This window comes from Ctenocephalides felis, unplaced genomic scaffold, assembly GCF_003426905.1.
Source record: "Ctenocephalides felis isolate EL2017-DRISC unplaced genomic scaffold, ASM342690v1 CF-g0.4_SCAFFOLD_03572, whole genome shotgun sequence".
Lineage (NCBI taxonomy): Eukaryota > Metazoa > Arthropoda > Insecta > Siphonaptera > Pulicidae > Ctenocephalides > Ctenocephalides felis.
Genome location: NW_020539726.1, coordinates 43,980,297 through 44,006,240, shown reverse-complemented (window position 1 = coordinate 44,006,240; position 25,944 = coordinate 43,980,297). Strand labels below are relative to the sequence as shown.

Sequence of the window (25,944 nt, the reverse complement as noted above, 5' to 3'; positions counted from 1 at the left end):
TTGCAAAATAAATATGCTTTATGTGTCTCCGTTTCCCTAGTTTTTTAATATAATTTATTAAGTATTTTAGATTTTATATAAATAATTCTAGATTTTGTATAAAAAAATATAAATATTATATTATAAATTTAATTTTCGAAACTAGTGATGGCGCCCCCTAAGGCGTGCGCCCGCATTTTTAGCAGGAAGGCAGGACCGGCCCTGAGCATATAATATATATATATATATATATATATATATATATATATATATATTATTTATATTATATTATTATGAAATATTCCCGATGTACATTTCCTACTTGGTATTCAAGCCATCGCCTAAATATATTTCGCCGAATGTGGAAACACTAACAAGGTCAACTCCATAAACTGGCAACACTATTGTCGTAAATCATATCTGTACCGGCAACACAACAATATATATATATATATATATATATATATATATATATATATATATAACATATTTGATATAATTTAGCGTATATATCAATTGGCGTGTCGAAATGATATATTCGTGTTATGCAAACATAACAATTTATTTTCGGGCTATTTAATAAATTTGTGTAAATATACAGCAACACGCACCTGTATATATATATATATATATATATATATATATATATATTATCTTGCATTTATAATTCGACAGTGACACAAATCACAACCGCAAGAATTATAAAACACAACCGTAAATTATTATTATTGTTGCTATTATTGGTTTTCTAACCGAAGACAAGTCTATGTGTGTGAGGGCTCTTTATTTTTTCGCATTTTTTAAACTTATTTTTCTGGATTTCCGAAACTTTTGGACCTGCCTTCACAAAAATTTTACGAGTTCTTCATTCCGTGAATACAAGTAAAATGATATGTGACTCATTCAAATCAAACGCTCTGTTGTCTAGAAAGATGAATTTTTATTTCGTGCACTTTTTGCCTCGTATCTTAAAAACTATTGGACCTGCCTTTGCCAAAAACTAATCACCACCACCACTTGTCGCCATCAATAGGAATCAATGTTTAATGAATCATTCAAATCGGTTGATCTATACTCTTGATATCGTCGACCAGTAAACTTCTTATATCGTCTTATTCCCGTAGGGTAAGTTATAGTAATGGGCCGAAAATCGAAATTGAAAATTTTTACATTTCTCGACGTTTTGAAAGTTTCTGAACATTTTGGCATACCTCAGAAAAAATGGATGTGTGTGTGCCTGTGTGTGTATGTATGGATACAAACTTCCAGTCACGTTTTCGGGCGCACGGATCAACCGCTTTGAATGGTTCAAAAAACATTCGATTCCTATTTATAGGGAGAAGAGCTGGTTAGTTTTTGGCAAAGGCAGGTCCAGCCGTTTTGGAGGTACGGAGCAAAGAGTGCAGAAAATAGAAATCGAGTTTTTGAGAGAACGGAGTATCCGATTTGAATGATATAAAAAACATTCAATTAGTAATGATTGGGAGAAGTGTTTATTAGTTTTTGGCAAAGGCAGGCCCAGCCATTTCGAAGATACGGAGCTAAATATGTAACAAATGGCAGTTTTTGAGAGAACTAAGCGTCCGTTTTAAATGATTCAAAGAACTTTCTGCTTGTCTTAACAAAATAATTGATTTTGGTAAAAAAATTTTGTTTCAACTTTTTTTTTTCAAATAAAAATTTTTTTGTATATCGAAAATAATTCAGATTTTATTTTTAATTCTGACTAAAGTTCTAATATACTTTGAACAAATAATTTCAACTTTGCAATTCATTTTGTATAATTCTTATAAGTATTAAAAAAATGTTACAATCTATTTGAAAACATTCAGTATTCCTCGAACATTTCGTTACGGTACGGGAAGTTCCAGCAATTTGTCTTAAGGCACGATGCCATACACCCCACTAGTTATCTATTGCATTCAAATATTACTAAATAAAAGCAAATTTATTTTTTATTAAATAAATAAATTGTAAATGTAAATTAATTTAATCTAGAGGCTGTCCATTAATCACGTGATCGATTTTTTATGGATTTTGGAACTGCCCCTTTCCTTTGGTAATACATATTTAAAAATACCCTTTTCTTCCCAAACATTATGTGTATTTTTAGTTATGCAAAATTTTTCAAACAAACTTTTCCAAGTCACGAAAACATCGTACAATTTGATTTTTTTTTGAGAATTTAGGTAAAAAATAAATACACGTGATATCTTACCAGACCCCGTCTACCCTAAATGATATTTTATGATTTTTTGTCAAACTCCCCTCCCTCTAAAAGCCTCATGTGGTTACTAATGGACGCCCTTTCAACAAATCGCTTCTGAAATTAAAGAAAAGATAGTAGGAATTTCTTCAATCTTATAAATTGAAGTAATCATATCGACTAATAGTAAATTAACTAATACGATTGTTATTATCAAAGAGATTTGAATATGTTAATTTTTTTCTTTATAGATCTAAAATTCTAAAAAACGTAATATGTAGTTCGAGAACTATGCCATAACGCTATCAATGTTCAGGAACTTTTTAGTTGTCCTAAGTACTTGAAATGTAGAAGTTTATGAACCAGTTACTAAAACGGCCCTTGACCCAAAAGGCTTTCGAAAAGTCGTAAATTTCTATGACATTTATACTTAACAATAATGTTAGCATTTCTTTAACATTGTTGAATTTTAAAAAATTTTCTCCAATGTTTTGAAGAACTTTAAAAAAATCCTTTGACAAACTCTAAGAAGATTTATCAAAATCCGAATAACCGTTTAGGAGAAGTATCAAATCATACACCCGCACAGAAGATATTTCGGCAAAAAAATATTTTAAAAAAATCGCTACATACTACATACTACATACGAAAATGATTTAATAAGTATCTTTTATAATTTATTATTTATTATTGAAATAAACATACCAATATGTGTACAAAATAGGTTTCTTAATGATTTTTGTTTCTTTTTTTTAACTGAACCGGAACAAACATGAGAAACGGTTTTTGAACCGATTTTTTAATTTTAGCGTTCCGGTAAAACAATATTAGCACAACATCACTGTATTATATATTGTATTTTTGCCTTCAAATAAGAGTTTATTTTCACATAGTAGTATTAAACTAATCGCACAGCTCCATCTGATATTATAAGTAGGCTGAATCGCGTGCACATTTTAACAAGTCTAATAAAAATTAAAATATATACACAATAATATACACACAAATATACATCTGTATATTCATATAAATTATATATACACACATATATATGTATATATTTATAAATGTGTATATATACAGGTGTGTGTTGGTGTGTTTATGACAGAAGGTATCATAAAAATCGTAAAAGGCAAATAAATTGATCAAATAGAGAATGTCCGAACTAATTCAGGTCACTGATTTAATCATATTTAGTTTAGTTTAGTTTTTGGGGCGTGTGTCGCATTCTTTATAAAAACACACACTTGCACACACATACACACACATATATATATATATATATATATATATATATATATATATTTCAAATGTTGAAAGAAATGCTCATAAAAACAAAAAAAAAACTTTTGAGCATATATTGATCCAGGAAACGCAGAAAATTAAATTGTTTCTGGATTTTTTTTGGAATTACAATCAGTACAATCCCTCCACTTGTTTCCTAACTTGATATTTATTTTGCTTACCAATTGAATTTTCATATTTTTTATTAGACTTCCCCACGTTTCGACTTCCAATCAGACCCGATTTGACTAAATTTTGACTCTTCTTCATTAAAATGGAGTGAAACCGCATTAAATGTAGTCAAGTGTCTTACGATTAATAATTAATATAGAATTGAAATTAATTTATGGATTTTTCTTGAATTAAAAAATGTTTCCAGACTGTTGCTCCGAAAATTATGTAAATATTATAATTTTGTAGTAGTTACATCAAGAAAATTATTGAAATATGATATGTTTATAGCATTTTAAGATTATTAAAATTAAAACTTTAGAGTACCTTAACTCTTATATATTTTATTGTCAAACCTACTACTTTGTAATTTATCTCTGCGAAGATTTTTTTTTAAATTTTGCCTAGTCTGACCTATATATAATGAGTTGCAATCCTAGCAAATGATTTTGTAAACAATGTCTTTTATCTTTGGTAATTGTATAGTTGTTCATATTTTCAAGGTAAATTTTTTTCTACTTATAATATATATGTGTATATATATATATACACACATATATATATCTATATATAAATGTAGATCATACAATATAAAATGAATTAATTTCGAAACGAAGTCGACGTTGGCAATGGCAAAGAATAACAATAAGTGAATAATATTTCCATAAGAGCTCTTAATTTTATTACTGGTGGAAATAATGCCATTGTTTTTATACATACATACATACATATACACATGAATATATGAATAACATTTGTATTTCCTTATTTCATATATACATACATATATGTATATTATTATTCCGTGTTAATATGCTTTAATGGACCACACACGATTTTTGACTAAAATATACATATTTGTAGAGCAAGGGCTCACTCGAATAGAAATATATATATATATATATATATATATATATATATAAATAAATATATTGGTTATACAAATTGTGTATTATTGTTTATTTTTGTTTAACAATCCAAACATTAGCACAATTTTAATTAAAAACAATTTAATTGAACTTGCACTGAACTATTTTAGGCAATTTAATTTTTTATATAAATACAAAAATTAAAACAAACTAAAACAAATATGTAAGTTTTATACAGTAAATATATAATTACTAAGTAAATCCTGGATTTTTTATTAAATTGATATATGTTTCTCTTCTAACCAATTAATCCAATAAATAAAAAAACATTTGGATTTTTGTAGATGTTCAATAACGACTTTTCGGATCAAGATACGTTTCATCATCAGGTTTTTCCATCATGACATTGTTCACAAAATATTAAAAAACTTATAATGAAATAAATTATGCAACTTTCCTTAAAAAAATATGTAGAGAAGTATTCGAAATAGACAAGCAAAAACAATTTTATTAATTATCATCATAAAAAAAATTAAGAAAAAATGTTGATGATGGAACGTATGTAGTTCGAAACGTCGTACTTAAACACTAATATTATTAGTAATTATATTTATAACACTAATATTATTACTTATATTTGTTGCTAAATATTCCATATCCAATGCCAAACAAATGAATATTTGGCACATGAAACAAAATTCAAAATCATTTTTTCAATAAGTAGAAATATTTTTTTTGTATTGTTCAATAATTCAGTAAAGTAAACCAAAATGCGACATACATAAGTTCAAAAAAATAATGTATATGTAATTTTGGATTTGTTGCGTTATTTTTTAAAATGAATTATATAATTTCATCTGCTAACATATACTGTGTTGACTGTATCTTATATTATTTTAATTTCTGGCACATCTCGGCTGGTTTTTGGCAATAATAATGTGGACATTATCTAGACTCATAATTTCACCTAACTTCAAATTCCAAGTGAATTGACATTTCTAGCAGATGACAGTTCAATGTCAAACAATGATAAGTGTTTTTTGTAATTTTTGCCATTTATTTTCAATATTACTATAGTTTTCTAGTTCATTAAATCTTGAAAAATTTCTTTGACAAACTCTAAAAAGAATTATCAAAATGCCAATAACCGTTTAGGAGAAGTATCAAATCATACACCCGTACAGAAGAATTTTATATATAAGATACATGTGTGTGTGTGTGTGTGTGTGTGTTTATGCATTATATATATGTTTAAATAATATTCATTAATTATTTCATGAACTCATAAATTAAATACATATTTTGCTATGTGCAGGCAAATTATATCATTTCTTGTTCACAGAAACTTTCTTTATAATTTAAGGAAGAAAGTAAAGAAAAAAGGTCAGGCTTTCTGAAATATTGAAAATTGTTGAACCCAAAAATCTAATATATATATATTATATATATATATATATATATATATATATATTAAAGATTAGATTCAAAAGTGTGTGGGTATTTTATATCCATATAAATATAATTTCGGCATGTCATATAAAATTTTGATGAAGGTTTTAGGATCAATCAACTGTCAGATTAAAAACACACTTTGTACACATACACACCTGTATATATATATATATATATATATATATATATTTATATTTGTATTTATATTTATTATGTGGGTGTATAATTAAAAGCTGATAGCTCAAAACAAACATAAATATATAATTAAAATTAAAAAGTCTAATTATTCCTTAAATTTATTCAGGGACATGCAGTTCCATCCATCGTATACTCTATAATTAAAAACAAACATCGATTTTTTAGAAACAGATGTCTGGCGGTTAAAATTAAAGGATGAATTAAAAAAAATTGAAGTTATTTACATTTTATAGATTTTAGTAATTTTATAAAACAACAGGCGTATTTTAAAATCATAAAGACAGCTTTGGCTTAAACGTAACTCTTTCGAAATGGCTTGACTGATTTTTATGAAATTTTATAATTGCTATCAGTATGTTTGAAAATCGGACAACATCTATTTTTCATACCCTTAAGTCGTAAGGGTTGTAGATTTTTTTGACAAATTTCTTGTATTTTACTTTTTTTATAATTTGTAACTGAAAAACACATGGAGCCTTAATTTTTTATCCTTCTACTACAAAACACTATTAAAGTAAAAGTCATTTTAGCAATCAAAAAAATTTTCAACCCTTGAAAATGTTTTTGACTTCATTTTAGTTCAGACTTTTTTATGCATATATGAAAAAGCTAAAATTTCACTTAAAAAACTTAAATTTTATTTTTTATCAAGGGTTGTCCAATACTGACACTTTTTTTAAATTTTGCGGTCAATTTTCTATATTTTAATTTTTTTAATGCATAATTGAAAAATAACTACAACCATAAACTTCCACCTTGCTTTCACATTAACAATTGGATAGTTATTTTATTTACTAACAATTTCCTGGTATTATTTTTTATGGCTAAATAACGTTTGCCGGGCCAGCCAGTATACATAGCCAGTATTTATCTGTAACTTTCACCTGAGAATATATTATAATACAAAATTTATGTTTATGTTTTTTTATAAAAAAAAATAATAGACCTCAAAGAGTCGACTCAAAACCACATTGGATAAACACAGTTTTAAAATTGGGTGTACCGCAAAGCGAAATTACAAGACCTTTTTTAATTTTTTAACTACACTCAAAATTATTATTTTTAATCGTAATCAGCACTTTATCTAAAAGATAGCAAATTAAACTAAATATTGTTATATTGACAAAAAAGTAATAATTCAACAAAATTGGTATTTATTGAAATTTGCTCACTTGGTATAATTTATATTTTCATACTAATATTGCTCTTTTAAAAAGTGTGGAAATAGCCACACTTTTAGATAATTACTATAATTTACTCTACGGGAAGCTTATTAGTGTTGCCATAATAGACACTGCAGTATAAAACTAGGGTTGCCTTAAGTGAAATTGATTACTACACTAGAAGTAGTGTTGCCATAGCATCTTCTACACCGAAACTAGTGTTGCCATTACAGACTTTATCAGATTCAAAAACGACTTACTAGCAACTTTATCCGGACTTTTACACAGATTTATTTTTACTTTTTGCGGAAAATAGTTAGTCCCTATTGAAAATAGACTAGAAAGCATTCTTGGCAGCTAGTTGGCGCCACTGTCGGTGGACGTGAGCGCGCGTGGATTTAAATATAAATCAAGGTATGTGCGAGGTTCTTGTTGTTCTTCGTCAATAAGATGACGGTGGTATTGGTGTTCCTTCAGATGTTAGAAGTGGAAGACGTCGTGTTCTCGAAATACAATTGTAAAAGGAACAAAAAAGTGATTGTCGTGACAAAAGACAAATATGTTAAGACGCTAAACTATTTATATACGTACGCGTCGAAAGCGTAGACTCGTAGACGGGAGGCCAGCGAAAGGAAAAAAAATATAGTACACTCTGAAAACTTACAGCATAATAATTGCATTCGAAAATTTTGCAGACGGGACACTAACGACAGAAGAAAAAATAGTGACTAATCACAACTAATCACAAATTGAGTAACAGTTTAAACTCTGAAAGATGTTGTCGCTTAAATCAATGTTTAAATCCTAGCATGTATCTTCCTAGACAGGAGACCAACGACGAAAGAATATATAGTTAATAAAAAATAACAAGATTTTTGTAAGGTGACCATACGTTCCGGTTTGGCCGGGACAATCCCGGATTTCCACCTTGTGTCCCGGGTTTTAATAAAAGCAATATTTGTCCTGGATTTAATTCTTTTTTCCTTGTCCCAGTTTTTCGAAAATTAAAATTAAAATTATGAAAACGTATGTAACGTAAACCATTTGAAGATGACGATGGTGTTCATTCATATCAGTCAACATTACCAGGATGTCGTCTATATAAATAAAAACAAAATTAAAATCTTGGAAGATGTGATTGATAAACCTCTGGAATGTCTGGGCGGCGTTTTTGAGTCCAAATGGCATACGTAGATACTCGAATTAGTGCTATTTTTTCAAATTAATTATGAAGAATATTGAATAGAATTTTTGAACAAGGCCCAAAAGCAAAAATAAATAAAGAAACTAAAGAATAGTCCGCGAATTTGATTAATAAAAAATGATTCATATACAAAACTTTTTTTTGTATTAGCCTAACTAATACCCTCCTTTCCCGTTTCGGATTAGCATAACTAAAAATTACCGTCTCGGTTTTGACTTAAAAAAGAATGGTCATCTTATTTTTATCTAACACATTTTACTGGTAAAACTCTAGTATGAATCTAATAAGAATCCTGCAAGGCTCCAGTAAGAATCTAACGCGTTAGTCCAATAGGGTCAGAATCTAATTGCATGCTGGTGAAGATCTTATAAGAATCTAAACAGTAAGAGTATTATAAGCTACTAATAGTAAGGTAACCATATTTTTTAAGTCAAAACCGGGACGGCAATTTTAAGTTTGGTTAACCAGGGACAAGGGAACGGGAAGGGGGAGGAGGTCAGTAAACAGCTCAAAGATGATTATAAAATATCAAATACTTTATTAAATTAAAAATCAGTTTTTTTAAATGATTTTTTTAAGCATTACTTACTATTAAAAACACCTTTAATTTCTTTATCTGTTGATAGGCGCATAACTCAACAACGCCTGGACCAATTTGGTCAATTCTTTTTTTAAAATGTTCGTTCAAGTCCAAAATCAAATAATTTTCGGGAAAACCCTGAAAACAGCCCTTTTTTCTCATATAAACGTTTTCTAACTAAAACGTAGAATCAATTTGAGCTTTATTGCTATTATATAAAGTTCATATTGAATTACAAGCACCCACTCCTTCTAAACGATTATGCGGATTTTGATAAATCTTTCTGAAGTTTAAGGAAATTTTCTGGGATGTATGCCATTATAAAGTACTGGGATGTATGTGCAATATTGTAGAAATAAATGGAATTAATTGTAAAAAACGACATGTCATTGTTTGCATTGAAAACAAATGAAAACATCTGCCAAAAATTTTAATTTACTTATGAACCTAGACAATATTAGAATATGTATAATAAATTTATGATTATGATGCTGAGATGTGGCAGAAATTACAATAATATATGATACAGTATATGGCAGATTGAATGATACACTTATGAAAAAAATAATTCACTTAAAATTTGAAATTAAGTATTAATCAGGGCCTGTCCTACCTTGAATGCGATGCATGCGAAAAATACGAGCGCACGCCTTAGGGGGCGCAACACGAGACTCGGTTATTAAATTTTCAATATAGTTTTTCATTTAAAATATAATTCATTGGCATATTTTACTAATCTTTCCACAATATTTTTAAAATTCGTAAAAAGTTCACTTTATAACAACAAATGGGAAATTAAAGATGAATACATACAATTCGGCCCTCACGATATCGATTAAGAGACGTTTAAGATGCAATTTTGGATATCTTAAATAATAAAAAAATTAAATTAATTTAATCCAACATGAAGTACCAGTATATTTTATGGTTATGGTTATGTTATACTGTTTAAAAGACTTCAATTTACAATATAGTGTGGGATTTAAGACTCATCATTTTATAAAGCAGTTCTACATTTAACAACGCTCATATTATAAATGTATATGCATTTTGGCATGAAGAGTAATTTAAAAAACAATAATTATTATTTTTGGGTAAACGGTAAATATTAGTATATTATATTAAAAAATTGTAGACATAGGTACAGGACAACGTCTGTCGGGTCATCTAGTTAATTATAAAGGAACTAGTAAAGTCCTATTCAGCGCTGTTCCGAAATGATATCTTTTGAACAATTTTTAATTTTCAAAATCGGTTCAGTAATTTGCGAAAACTTGGACAATTTTTTTTACAATTTTCTGTTATTTCCATAAAAGGCTTAGCTGATCACTTTCAAATCCATTCAAGACTTATCCTTTGAGTTACATTGAATGGCATGTAAAAATATTTAAATATATTTAAATTAGTCTTATTTAATGCAGATCGACTTGAAACATCGATAAAACGTAAAATGGGCAAATCGGACTTTCTGGTAAAAACAAATTCATCCTTCAAGAAATTGTAAAATAACCTACATATGACAGATCTAAAAATGAAATTACTAACAATGTAATATTTACCAGATTAATTTATGTGTGTGTTTGAAAGTGTGTGTGTATGTGTGTGAGTGAATGACATGAACCAAATAGCTCATAGAATCATCATGTATCCTAATTGGTATTGAAAATAAAACTAAAAAAAAATATATATCCATAAATTTTATTCCAAAACAAAACCAAGTCGACATGTCAAACAAATGAAAATGTATTAACCAAACGCAAAATTTCCTAAAAAAAATCGTAAAAATTCCAAGTAACCGTTTAGACGTCCCAAAGTCTAAACATGAAAATATAGTCCATTCCATCAATTTTCTGTCCATCAGTTTCTGAAGTCTTTTACACGATGCCTCACCCTGGTTTCATGTTCGGAACGAGTATCCTGTTCGCCCTCAGTACTGCCGCATTGGCCTACATCAAACCAGGCTGTCTGGACAATGAGCGGGAGGACGAGGAGCAGCAGGAAGAACCAGAAGAGAAGCCTATTGATATGACACCTTCACAAGAGTAAGAGGATAATTACATTGTTAACTTACCGAAGGAGAAGTTTATGTTTTTATCAAAAAAACAATTCGCTAATTTTATGTTCTCTCCTGAACGTTTCATGACATTCTGAATCGAATGAGACCAAATTTAAGTGAAAAGTATGTATGGTTGTGTGTGTGTGTGCGTGTGTGTATATTTTGTGGTATTTGATGTTTGCATAACCGGTCGACGATTTGCAGCCTGTTTGGATTATGTGGGGAAAGGAACTAGTCGTGTATGAACTAAGGGCGGTACTTCCTGAATTATAAATTAAGCATCAGATGGAATTTGTAAACTAATTAGAATTTATAATTCACACAATTCTATTTATTAACTTCCCGAAGGAGAAGTTTATGTTTCATCAAAAAATCCGATTTGCTAATTTTATGTTTTCTCCTGGAAGTTGCAAGCCGTTCTGAATCGAATCAGACCGAATTTAAGGAAAAGTATTTGTGTGTTGTGTGTGTGTGTGATTGTATGTGAACAGATTTTTTACCGTAAATCGCAGTTTTCTCCAGAACGGCTAGATCGATTACATAAATTTAAAAGCCACTCGATGTATCTCGATGAGGACTTTTGTTTATCAGTTTTGTCCGATGATAAGCCTAGCCGTTTCTTTATAAATTGCAGAAAAGTGAAAAAATTTTCATCCACGTTTTATCCTCAATTCTGAATCGATTTTGAAAATTCAAAAACCGTTCGAAAGATATTGGTTGGGAATCGTGCTGATTAGTTTTTGGTAGAGATCGGCCGGACCGTTTTCTTGTAATGAATTGTTAAAAAAAATATTTCTACGATTTTTAACTTAACCAGACAGCCGTAGGGTTGTTATAGTAATGGGCCGAAAATCGAAATTGAAAATATTTGCATTTCTCGACGTTTGAAGATTTCTGAACATTTTGGCATACCTGAGAAAAAATGTGTGTGTGTGTGTGTGTGTTTTGTATGTCCGCATTTTTTCGTCCACGTTTTCGGGCGCACGGATCAACTGATTTGAATGGTTTAAAAAAACATTCGATTCCTATTGATAGGGAGATGTGCTGATTAGTTTTTGGTAAAGGCAGGTTCAGCAGTTACGGAGATACGGAGCAAAGAGTGCAGAAAATACAAATCGAGTTTTTGCGAGAACGGAGCATCCGATTTGAATGATCTAAAAAACATTCAATTTTTATTGATTGGGGGAAGAGGTGATTAGTTTTTGGCAAAGACAGGTTCCGCCATTTCAAAGATACAGGGCTTAATGTGCAAAAAATGGCAGTTTTTGAGTGAACTAAGCATCCGATTTGTAAGATTTAAAAAACTTTCTACTTGTATTGACAAAACAATTTGCTTTTGAGGATAAATATTATTACATCTTTTTTTATTTTCCATAAAATATTTTTGTAATTTTGGATTAAAAATTCAAAAAATGACCCAGGTTAAGCACAGTCTAAGCGCCACTCTGGTACAAATGTTTACCCAAGTGCGTTTAGTAGACTGCTTTTGTACTATAGCACTCTTCCAATTTTGTGAAAAATTTTGAAAAATGTGAAAATGCCGCCAAGCTAAGCACAGTATAAGTGAAAATGTCACACAGAATTATTTGCAAATAATGTAAGTGAGCACTTTTTCAATTTTGTGTAAATTTAGGCAACTATTTTTTTGAAATTGAATTCGAAATAAAATGACAATTGTTAATGTTCTGGAGATAAATTCTGAAGATTTATGATTTACATTTGATTTGCTCAGATATAACAAGATAGCAAAAATAATGAATGCTACAGTATTTGTAATGATATATTTGAAAACGTTTAATATTTCTCGAATATTTCATTACGGTACGGGAAGTTTCAGCAATTTGCCCTAAGGCACGATGCCATACACCACTAGTTATTATTATTTTTTTGACGGTAGATACCATAGTCTTCTAGATCATACTAAAATATTACGGCCCTACGACATCTCGTTTAGCATTAAAAATTCGTCAAAGTTTGCAAAAATTGGTATCGTTTTTTGGCATTTGTCAAAATTAGACGTTTCATCGACGTTTGCTCAAAAACGCCTGAACCGATTTCAGAAATTTAAAAACCATTTGATGTATCTCGATGGAGATTATCGTTTCTCAGTTTTGAGCGACGATCGGCCGAGCTGTTTCTTTGTAATTTGGAATAAAGTGTTAAATTTTTCGTCCACATTTAAGCTCATACTACCGAATCAATTTAAAAAAATCAAAAACTGTTCTAAATATATTAGTTGGGAATAATACTGATTAGTTTTTGGTAAAAATCTACCGAGCCGTTTTCTTGTAATTAACTGTTGGAAAAAAAATTTAAGACGATTTTTATGGAACTTTTTTTGATGATATATATCACGGTCTTATAGAACTTACTGAAATATTTCGGCCTTACGACAAGTAGTTTAATTTTAAAAATTCATCATGGTTTGAGAAAATGAGTAGTATTTTTGACGTTTGTGAAAATTAAAATTAGACGACTCACTTGGTTTAATAATAGAATACTTGGTCTTAATGAACATACTAAACCATTAAAGTTCTACTGAAACTGGTTCAATTATAAAAAAATATTGATTTTTGAAAAATTGCTTTTAGAAAATACTCCGAGTTAACGTGTTCGCCTTGTCAATTAAGTGTAATAAATCCACTCGTTACACTTTCAATCATTCATAAATTAATTTATATTTTATTAATTAAGTCGATTTTTTGCACATATCGGGAAGTTCATGTAACTTGCTTCAAGGCAAAATACCAACACCAATTAGTTGATAAACAAACAGTTCATCACTGTACTTTGTCCCAGATTAATACCTCGGCGAGAATTGAAAAATCGTTGCTTATACTGTTTTCAACCCTTGGACCTGGACAAGAGCGTTTTGATTAATACCTGCAAACACGCCTTTCATGTCGAGTGCATCCATATATGGTTATTCGAAGAACCCAGATGGTGCCCCAAATGCCATATTCGAGTCAGGGCTGATGACTTGATCATCACCAAGAAGAAGACTTCTGGGCACAGGCTGATGGTGCAGAATTTGGATCTTGTACGAAAGTAAGAAGAAAGGGTCTGGGCGTGTTTCCATACAGAATTGGCCCCACCCTAGTATTTAAATAACTTTGATGCCATTTTATAGAGATTTTTGAGAAAATTCGAAATACCAAATTTCAAATCCGTAGCTCATCATTTGGCCGAGATATCAGTGAAAACATGTGAAAGTGGCCCCTTTTTTCAAACTCACTTTTTGTCGGAAATATGAGAGATATCGAAAAATTGTTAACGTTATTTTATTTGTACTGATTTTGTCTATGTTGTTCATAACAAATAATGTGAAAAAATTATTTGTTAGTGCGTGAAAAGGTGAAAATGATTTTTCATTTTCCATTTTCTACCAGTGCGACTGTTTTGTAGGGAATGCAATATCGGCATACCGGTATACCGAATTACCGGTGAACCACTCGATTTTTCGGCGGTATTTTTACCGGTATTTATTCTAAAAATACCGGTATTTTTACATAAGCGCTATTTGGAATATAATACCCTTAAGTTTAAATTTCTCGGAACAAATTTATCTTTAAAATCCACAATCGCATAAACAGCTATATCTTCAAGTGATTCTATAAGATAAACAAATGTCAAATATTATCTCAACTCGTCATTAAACTGAATATTTATTGCTTTCCAGAGGGCTTCATATCGTATTACAATAAATAGAATTTGACTGATAGATAATGATGTTTGTTTCATCTTTTGTAAAAATGTAACCGTTTTTTAAGTGATATTTCCGCCAAAATATTTTATATCAAATAGATTACCCCTGCGTAATCTTTATTTTTTTCTAACTTTATACATAATAATTATGATAATTACTAAATATTTTTGCTTCTTATTATAATTATAAAATATTATTTTTCGAAAACGTTTCGAAGTTTGAAAATACTATAGAAGCCTCACAATGTGATAAATAATAATACTCAACAATTATCGTAACTTATTATTTATCTTGACAAAGTATCGGATCTTAAATTAGTGTAGAGATTATGCTAATTTAACACATCGGATACAGACAATACAGTTTATTATAATAATGTAATATGATCTTTTATGAGTTTTTGGTCTTTCTTACTCCTGAGTTTGTTTTAGGTGAAAAGACTCAATATACTATTATCACAATAGTGATAATGAATTAATTAAACTGCATATACTTTTGTTAAATTATTATTTAAAAAAATAAACTTATTGTTTTATTTTATTATTTAGTTAAATATAGCTGTAGTTGTATATACATTTTTTTATATTTGTACTAGTAATTTACCGGTATTCCGGTTTTAAAATGAAAAATTACCGAAATACCGGTATTGAAATTCTCCATCGGTATTGCATTTCTTACTCTTTTGACTACTTTTAAACTAGTATCATTCGAAAGCCTGTACATTTTTCTTCTGTTATTCAAAAATTCATTTAAATGTAAGTGGAACTTTGGGAGAAAAGTTGGAAAAACTTAAGCTAGTACACGCGCTGCCTGTACAAGAACGCCCATATAAAGTCGCTTTGCAAGAGCGATGAGCAAGCATTAGGCTCGTCGTTATCGCGCGTCTCGACAAAATTCTGTATATAAGTGTGGAAATATTTCTTAAAAACAAAAAATTTATTTATATCTTATATATAAGTATATTCATTAGTCATAATAAAAAATCCAACGCGCCGAATAAAACAATTTTTATTATTATTGATTATTTTCATTCGCCGTATAAGTTCTGACTAATATATTTCAATGTATAAAAAACTTAAGATTTCAATATTTTTCATATATTTACGTCGGCAATAAAAAGTATTTTAATTTTAATTCATTACCTTTTTTGATTTTTTGCAATGTTATTATATTTTATATAGTTATCATTAAATAAAAAATCGATAAAAGTATATGTAAGAATCATTTCATAGCTACTCAACGCAAGTATATAAGTATTAAAAATATATTAAGTATTAAAAGTATATTACAAAAAATATATCTCTGTTGTTAAAATTATAATTATTATGGCTATCCATGGCTATCCAAATGACAACTATTATTTTTTCAGCGAATAGTAAAAACAATTATAATTATTTTTTTTATGTAACCACTATACAATTCTGCATCATCCACAGTTTTCTCAATTTAATTCCCTTTCTATGTAAACATTTATTGTAATACTTGCAATTTTTCGATATCATGATAAAATTGTCACTAAAATGTAAAATTATTGCAATTTCAGTCAAGTTATAAATAGTGCACAGAAAAGAAAATATATTTTTTGCAAAACTAATATCGATTCAAAAAATAATAATTGCTATTTTTCCTCTAATAAAAAAACCACAATAATTATAATTTGTGAAATTCTATGTGTAAACAAATTGCTCACAGAGATATATTTTTCAATATACTTTTAATATATGAAAAATATTGAAAACTTAAGTTTTTCATACATTGAAATATATTAGTCAGAACTTATACGGCGAATGAAAATAATCAATAATAATAAAAATTGTTTTATTCGGCGCGTTGGATTTTTTTATTATGACTAATGAATATACTTATATACAAGATATAAATAAATTTTGGTTTTTAATAAATATTTCCATACTTATATACAGAATTTTGTCGAGACGCGCGATAACGATTTGCTCGTCGCTCTTGCAAAGCGATTTTATATGGGCGTTCTTGTACCGGCAGCGCGCGTACTAGCTTAAGTTTTTCCAACTTTTCTCCCAAAGTTCCACTTAGATTTAAATGAATTTTTGAATAATAGAAGAAAAATGTACAGGCTTTCAAATGATGCTAATATAAAAGTAGTCAAAAAAGCCGCACTGGTAGAAAATGAAAAATAAAAAATCATTTTCACCTTTTCACGCACTAACAAATAATTTTTTCACATTATTTTTTATGAACAATATAGACAAGATCAGTACAAGTAGAATGACGTTATATCTCGGCCAAATGATGAGCTACGGATTTGAAATTTGGTATTTCGAATTTTCTCAAAAATCCCTATAAAATGGCATCAAAATTATTTAAATACCAGGATGGGGCCAATTCTGTATGGAAACACGCCCAGACCCTTTAATACAATTTTCTTCTGTACATTATTTTCTATCCCGTTGTTTTCCAGGGATGACATCTATCCTGATTGTGACTTCTGTTCAATATGTTTCGAGGGACTTCCTCACTTCTGTTGCTCTCTAATAACGAAGTGCAACCATGTATTCCACAGGCGTTGCATCCTGAATTGTCTCAAGAACAATGCCAGTTGTCCTTTATGCAGAGTTCGGTTTGGACTTGATGATCTGCTTAATGTTTTTTGAAAGGGAGCACCAGGTGGATGAAGATGTATAATATTGCAGTTGCAACGAGTACAAGAAATTGTTTTATATTTTCATAAATAAATAACAAAATCTGATATTTAACTCTTTATCACAAATATTACAAATATCACTCTAGAGGTAATATTTAATTGGTAAAACTATTTGATTTAAGGGGCACAACTAGTGTAACCGCCTAAAAAAAGGTGATTTTTGGGAATTTATATTAAAAAAACTACTTTATCAATAATTTCAAAATTTTAGGAATATATTTATACATGTGTTAAGAATGCATAGTAAAATTTTTGAAGAAAAAAATTAAATATTTTTTAAGTTATCGTTGATCTCCAACGGCGCGACAAAAAAAGGCCCTTCACTGCTGCAGTGATTCCGGCCTTCCACGTGGATGAAATTTAAAAAAAAATCGTTAAACTAGATAATATTGTCTGTAAAATGAACTACGATAAAGAAAAAAATCAAAAATTGACAAAAATTTTTTAAAAAAAGTCGAATTTTGCCCAAAATGTTGGTTGTTTTTACACTTCCAAAATTCGATTTTTGATCCGATCAAAAAATCGATAGTTCATTTTACGGAGAACTATATATAGAACATGTAAAAAAATTGATAGTGATCGAATCATTTGTTTTTGAGTAACCGCTGCACCAAATTCGGAAAATGCTGTTTCGAGAAAAACACGTTTAAAGATTAAATGATCGTTATACTATATACTATATATATACTCTTTAAATGGCTTTAACTCAAAAACTATTTAAGATATCGATTTAAAAATTTTGTATGTTATTTTTAAAGGTATAACCTATCGAAATATGGAAAAATTGAAAATTTGATTTTTTTGAAAATTTTACACTAGTTGTGCCCCTTAAGATTTTTTTATTATAAGATAAAATCATGTGTGTTAAATACCAGTTACGTTATGGCAGTAATTATTGCTAATATATTTCAAGTAAAACTTCTAATGCAATTGCCAACATAGTTAAATGTGCAACTCTTGGAGAGGGATGAATTGGTAAAAACAAAGTGAGAAGTTTCTGAAAATGTGGACTGTCTGAAAATGTTATAAGTTGTCTGAAAATGGTGCAAGTTATCTAAGAATGTAGTAAATTGACTGAAAATGTTGTAAATCGTTGGAAATGAATATAATGGCGCAATTCTGTCGTAACAGAGCTCATAAAATAGCGTTGTCATGGCAATGCTCTCTTATGCTTGTTGTTGGTATTGAAAATTATGACATAGACATTTTCATAATTTTTATTATCCATATTATTTATATTATAATTAAATCGATTTTAAATTTAATAGACTTTAGAGGGCGTCTATTAGTCACGTGATCGACTTTATTACTACGAAATCAAAAAGAGAAGTTTAAAACTGATATCTTGTGTTCTTTTGATCATTTTATTATAAAAATGAATTGATACAAGTAGAAATTAAATCAAATAATACTATTTTCGTTATATAATACATATAATTTCTGTAGTTTTTCAAACATTTATTAAAATTCTATAAAAATTCTATTAAGTATTTTGATAGAAAATGAATTGTAATAAAAATGATCAGCCCGAACAGACCACTTTCTGTTTGTGTCCGTTGGAACAAACCAAATGTCAAAATTTGAAAATGACATTTAAGAGAAACATAACCTAGAAAAATAATTTCAAAACCAAACATACAAAGTGCTTAATTATATCTAATAATTAAAATATATGATTCTATCATAATAATATAATCCATTTAATTATTAACTAACTTGCTAAAGCTATAACTAAATTACATTTGTTTATCAATTTCATAAAATTTACATTTGTTGGAATCAACAGATGTCGAACACAAGTTGAGAAAACTTAATTATTTTTAATCTTGATTAAATTTATGATTAAATTTGTTTGTTGTTTATTCAAATATGCCCTATGTTTTGATATTTGGTGCTGGATTCATTGCTTTTTGTATATATTATTTATTTTTTAAAAGTGAAAGTCTTCCTCCAATCCATGTGTATCCACCCGGTTATAAATTTGTCCTAGATGAGGATCTTCTTAATAGAATATTAGAAGAAGAGAGGTAATAAACTGTATATAACATATTTTATATTCTATTAATATTTATATGCAAGTATTAAAAAACAGCTGTTAGAATATAGCATACAAACTCCAGTTGTATTTATATATACATACACACACACATTGTATATATACACACATGCATATATATATATATATTTATATATATATATGAATCATTAGCCTTCTCAGGGAAAGACGCACTAGGAGACTATGCTATGCTTGTTTAACAATGATAAAGCGAGATGCTTACAATATTTTATCAAAAGTGATAATACGAAAATGCAATCATTCTTTTCATCCACACTGCTTATTCATGAAATTGCGTAATAAAGATGCTTGTAAACAATGCCCAATTTGCAAAACTCATATTGAACTCGAAGACCTAATCATTCGCTCAGCAAATGCAAGACTTGAACGTCTGTTCAAAACTCGTTTTGAAATCTTATGGATCGATTAGTAAGTTTTGAAATTTAAATAATAGTTCATTAGCTTTACGGTTATTTAATGTAATTGTTTTTTAAGCTTATGTGAATTACGTCAAAAGGAAAACTGTGCAATTTGTCTTGAGAGCATGATCGACAGTGATTGTTCGATAATTACAAAATGTGGTCACATGTATCACACCATGTGCATCTGGTTATCTTATATGGATTCAAAAAAGTGTCCAATGTGTAGGAAAATCATTATTGGTAGAGATATTAAAGATCTAAATTTAAGACTAAAATATATTTAAATGATACTGAATAGGTTTTCTACTTTTTGATATTTTAAATGAGGAACTAATATTAGATTTTATATTAAATAAGTTAATATAAAATGTGACTATGAAATGAAAGAAATATATTATATTGTTATTTTTATAAATATTAGTTATTAAGTCTTTAAAATAATCTTTATTTTATATATTTTTATATATTTAGTTTTATATATTTAATTTATATATTTAAGAAAATTAAATTGTATTTTAATATTATATATATATATATATATATATATACTTTTTTAAATGTGAAACTAACATCAGATTTTATAACAAATATATTTATATATATAAGTGACTGAAATGCTAAGCAATAGTATTTATACTATTATGTTTTTAAAATAATCTTTATGTTACCGTTTATTTTATATAATAATCCTTATTATTTTTTTAAATTAGAAGAATAAATTATTTTTTTATATTAGAAAAATAACTCTATTGCAATGACTAGATGACCCGACAGACATTGTCCTGTACCCATATATATGTCTACAATTTGTTAATATCCTATACTAATATTTACCGTTCACCTAAAAATATATTTTTTAAATTTATAATATTTAAATTACATTTTTCTTAAAAATAATTTAATATACATTATTACCAGGGACGCTCCTGAGGTTCTCAGCGCTTCCACCCCTATCATTTTACATGTTTTAACAGTTTATTATTCAATTCATTATCATTAATTAATATTTGGCTTTTGAAACATTTTACTTACTTATTTTTGGCATTTTATGCAATTTATTCTATTAAGCAAATCATAGAGAGCAAAAAAATCTAGTCTTTCATTATTAAACATAACCATAACATAGCACTGGTACTTTATGTTGGATTATTTCAATTTAATTTTTTTATTATTTAAAATATCCTAAATTGCATCTTAAACTTCTCCAAATTGATATCGTAAGGGCAGAATTGTATGTATTCATCTTTACTTTCCTATTTGTTGTTGTAATGTGAAATTCTTAACGTATTTTAAAAATATTATGCAAAGATTAGTAAAGGATGCATAGAAATTATATATTTCTTGAATAATATTGCAAAAAAAAACTTTATTGAAAATTTACCGGTCTTGATTATTACTTAATTTCATATTTTAAGTGAATTAATTTATCAAATCTTGTTCATATGTGTATCATTCAATCTGCCATACATATACTGCATTTTATATTATTTTAATTTCGGGCACATCTCAGCTACTTTTAGGCAATAATAATGTAGACATTACATTTTCTTATTCATGATCATGGATTTATTATACATATTGTTAAAAACATTAATTATGCAACTATTTACATTAACCTCGTGGGTTCGAATCCCACTTCTGAAATGTTAGAAACATTAATAATGCAACTATTTACATTAAAACGGTTGACAATCGGCCGAGCCGTTTCTTTGTAAATTGCAGAAAAGTGAAAAAAATTTCGTCCACGTTTTAGCCCGCAATTCTTAATCGATTTTGAGAATTCAAACACCGTTCGAAATATATTGGTTGGGAACCGTGCTGATTAGTTTTTGGTAAAGATCGGCCGGGCCGTTTTCTTGTAATAAAGTTTTTTTAAAAAAAAATTCGACGATTATTATTATTATATTTTGACGGTAGATACCATAGTCTTCTAGATCATACTAAAATATTACCGCCCTATAACAAGTCGTTTAGCTTTAAAAATTCATCAAAGTTTGCAAAAATTAGTATCTTTCTTTTGGCATTTGTCAAAATTAGACCTTTGATCGACGTTTTCTCAAAAACGCCTGAACCGATTTCAGAAATTTAAAAGCCATTTGATGTATCTCAATGAGGACTATTGTTTGTCAGTTATGTGAGACGATCTGCCAAACCGTTTTTTTGTAATTTGAAAAAAAGTTTTAAACTCTTCGTCCACATTTAAGCTCAAACTGCCGAATCGATTTTAAAAAATCAAAAACTGTTCGAAAGATATTAGTTGGGAATGGTACTGATTAGTTTTAGGTAAAAATCTACCGAGCCGTTTTCTTGTAATTAACTGTTTAAAATAAATTTTTAAGCCGATTTTTATGGAACTTTTTTTGGCGATATATATCACGGTCTTATACAACTTATTGAAATATTACGCCCTTACGACAAGTAGTTTTTTTTAAAAAATCACCAATTTTTAAGAAAATGAGTAGTTTTTTTGACGTTTGTTAAAATTAAAATTAGACGAATTACTCGGTATAACGACAGAGTACTTGATCTTAATGAATATAATAAACCAGTAAAGTCCTAAGGAAACTGGTTAAATTATAAATTTATTAATCTTTGAAATTTTGCTTTTAGAAAATACTCTGAGTTAGTTAACGCGTTTGTTCGTTTTCAATTAGGTGTAATAAATCCACTCGGAATACTTTTAATGGATCATATGTTAATTTATTTTTTATTGATTAAGTCGATTATTTAATCATATCGGGAAGTTCATGTAACTTTCCTCAAGGCAAAATACCAAACCAACTAGTTATTTAGCAATTTATAAAAATGTGATAAAATGATCAGTCGGAACAGACCACTTTCCGTTTGTGTCCGTTGAAGCAAACCAAATGTCAAAGTTTGACATGACACTTAAAAGAAAACATAACCTTGTAACGAAAAATGACTTTCTCGAGAAAACAAATAACACATGCTTTTTAATTAAGTGTTAATGCTATAACTGCATTATGTCTTTTCCTAAACTTTATAAAATATACATGTTTAAAAACTAGTGACTGTTCGTATAAACAGATGTGGAAAAGTGTTCGAAAGAAACTTAATTTTAATTAGTTTATTTTATTTTTTTCAATATGACCTTAGTTTTGATATGTGCTGCAGGATTAGTTGCTTTATTATTATTATTCATATATTATTCATTTTTTAAAAAGGAAGATTATTCTGTAGCAACTCGAGGGGAAAGGGAATGGTAATAATTTTTAATATTTATATAAATTTATATATATATATATATATATATATATATATAACTTATGTATTATTATCATAGGGCAATCCATTATCAAAGAAGATGTGCTTTGAATGCACGACAGGAAAGTCATGGTATAATATATATATATATATATATATATATATATATATATATTTAAGTATATAAAATTTTTTCATCATTATCACAGGGAAATGTATGAAATTATTAGACTTTTACGGGAGTTTGAACAAAGGTACAAAATATCATATTACTATATATACATATAAATATACATATATAAATTATCCATTGCTGTCATAGGAAAATCCAGGAAAGATATTTTAAACAATGTAGCTCTTGTTTACTTTTCGAAGGTCAAGATGAAATAAATGTAACAATTCAAAAATGCAATCACGTTTTTCATTCAATATGCTTTTACCAGCATATACTCAGTAATTATGCTCGTAAACAGTGCCCAACTTGCAAAGTTCATATTGAATTCGAAGACCTCATCATTAAATCAGTCTTTGAAAAGATCAAAAAGTTTCTAGTCACTATTTGGAAACAAGAGTAAGTCTTGAAATCTAATACTAATGCTTTATTTTTATCTAATATTATTCTTTTTTTAAGCATACATAAGTTACGTCGAAAGGAAAGTTGTGCAATCTGTCTTGATGGCTTGATCAAAAGTGATTGTTCGAGAATCACAAAATGTGGTCATATGTTCCATGGAAAATGCATCTGGAAATCTTTAACAAGATTGAACAAATGTCCGATGTGTATGGAAATTATCACTTTTAATGATATTAAAGATCTAGATCTTAATTCTCCTTCTACTTCTTGATATCTTAAGCAAAGTAATAAATTCATATATTATAACAAACATACTCTAATGTAAGTGACTGAAAGATAAAAAGTGATAATTGTGTGCAGTCTCTTGCATCTTATTTTTATAAACTACATTTTTATATAATGCTTATTTTATAATATTTTTTTTGTATTAAAAAAAACTGTTTTAATTGTATTGTAATATCACATATTTTATGTTTAAAATATTTAAATGCACAGAAAGCAATAGACTGAACTTTTTTGACTCGACTATACTACATTTATTCAAAAGATGTGTACCCGAAGAATGTTTATTTAAATTCTATAATAATTGTTTTATAATTTGCAGTCTGTAAACATTTTGATAAAAATTGAGTTTTAATAAAAATGATCAGTCCGAACAGACCACTTTCTGTTTGTGTCCGTTGGAAAATGACATTTAAGACAAACATAACCTAGAAAAATAGTTTAAAAACCAAATATACAAAGTGCTTAATTATATCTATTAATTAAAATATATGATTTTATTATAATAATATTATTAATTTAATTATCAACTAACTTGCTATCACCATGTCTAAATTTCATATTTTTAATAATTTCATAAAATATACATTTGTTTTCCAATCAACAGATGTCAAAAACAAATGTGATAACTTCTTTTTTGTTTTTTTTGAATTTGATTAAATTTTTTATGTTTATTTAACAATGCCTTATGTTTTGATAATAATTTATGCTGTAATAATTGTTTATTGTTCATATCATCTATTTTTTAAAAGTGTAAAAGAGGAAAGTATTCCTCCAATCCGTGATGTGTTGTATCCACCCGGGTATAAATTTCTTGTGGACGAGGATCTTGTCAGAGAATATTTTGAGTAATAACTATATAAGTTTTTTAAGTTAATTTATGTATATTATGTATCCTATATATATATATATATATATATATATATATATATATATATATAATATGTGAATCATTAGATTTGAAAGGAAAAGACGCCCTAGGAGAAAATGCTTTGTTTGTTCATCAGTAATAAAGCGGGATGCATACCATGTTTTAACAAAAGTGATAATACGAAAATGCAATCATTCTTTTCATCCAAACTGCTTATTCATAAAATTACATAATAAACATGCTTGTAAACAATGCCCAATTTGCAAAACTCATATTGAACTCGAAGACCTAAGCATCCGCTCAGGAAATAATAGACTTGAACTTCTGTACAAAGCTTGTTTTGAAAACTTATGGATCGATTAGTAAGTTTTGCAATTTAAATAATAGTTCATTATCTTTACTATTATTTAATTATATTGTTTTTTTAAGCTTATGTGAATTACGTCGAAAGGAAAAATGTGCAATTTGTCTTGAGAACTTGATCGACTATGATTGTTCGGTAGTTACAAAATGTGGTCACATGTTTCACAAAGCGTGCATCTTGTCATCTTTTATGAATTTGAAAGAATGTCCAATGTGTAGGAAAATCATTACTAGTAGAGATATTAAACATCTAGATTTAAAATTGAATTATATATAAATGATACATAATAGGCTTTATACTTTTTGATATTTTAAATAAAGAACTAAAATTAGATTTTATAAAAAATATAAATTCAGCAGGAAATGAAATGAAAAGCAAGATGAGAAATTATATTGTTACTTTATAAATATGTATAGATTTATATAATATTTCATAAAAAATGTTTAAATTAAACAAACTTGTGTTGTAATATTATATATATTTACTACTAAAATATTTTAAATCAAATATATATGTTTGTTGACTTTTAATCTCTTCTACGAATTGGTGAATGATGTATCGAGGGCAGTGTTGAATCTGATTTCTGGGAACTGAAATTGAAA

At 28.0% G+C, this 25,944-nt stretch overlaps 2 protein-coding genes and 1 long non-coding RNA gene across 3 annotated transcripts in view; all 3 read left to right on the top strand.

Moving 5' to 3' along the window:
- Nucleotides 1–17,609, top strand: part of LOC113387998 — a 79,784-nt gene extending 62,175 nt beyond the window's left edge. The window contains exons 2-3 of the long non-coding RNA XR_003368179.1: nt 13,962–14,210; nt 17,306–17,609. This is a non-coding gene — a long non-coding RNA (uncharacterized LOC113387998). The remainder of the gene's footprint in view (nt 1–13,961; nt 14,211–17,305) is intronic.
- Nucleotides 17,610–19,429: 1,820 nt separating this feature from the next.
- LOC113388037 lies at nt 19,430–20,347 on the top strand. Its single transcript, XM_026625448.1, has 3 exons — nt 19,430–19,575; nt 19,758–20,033; nt 20,100–20,347. Exons 2-3 carry the CDS (start codon nt 19,807–19,809, stop codon nt 20,308–20,310), a joined length of 438 nt encoding a protein of 145 aa, XP_026481233.1. The 5' UTR covers nt 19,430–19,575; nt 19,758–19,806; the 3' UTR covers nt 20,311–20,347.
- A 2,649-nt stretch (nt 20,348–22,996) lies between these two features.
- LOC113387988 lies at nt 22,997–24,130 on the top strand. Its single transcript, XM_026625391.1, has 5 exons — nt 22,997–23,249; nt 23,331–23,383; nt 23,461–23,505; nt 23,574–23,822; nt 23,883–24,130. The coding sequence occupies exons 1-5, from the start codon at nt 23,247–23,249 to the stop codon at nt 24,094–24,096; spliced, it is 564 nt and encodes a 187-aa protein (XP_026481176.1). The 5' UTR covers nt 22,997–23,246; the 3' UTR covers nt 24,097–24,130.
- The last annotated feature ends 1,814 nt before the right edge of the window (nt 24,131–25,944 follow it).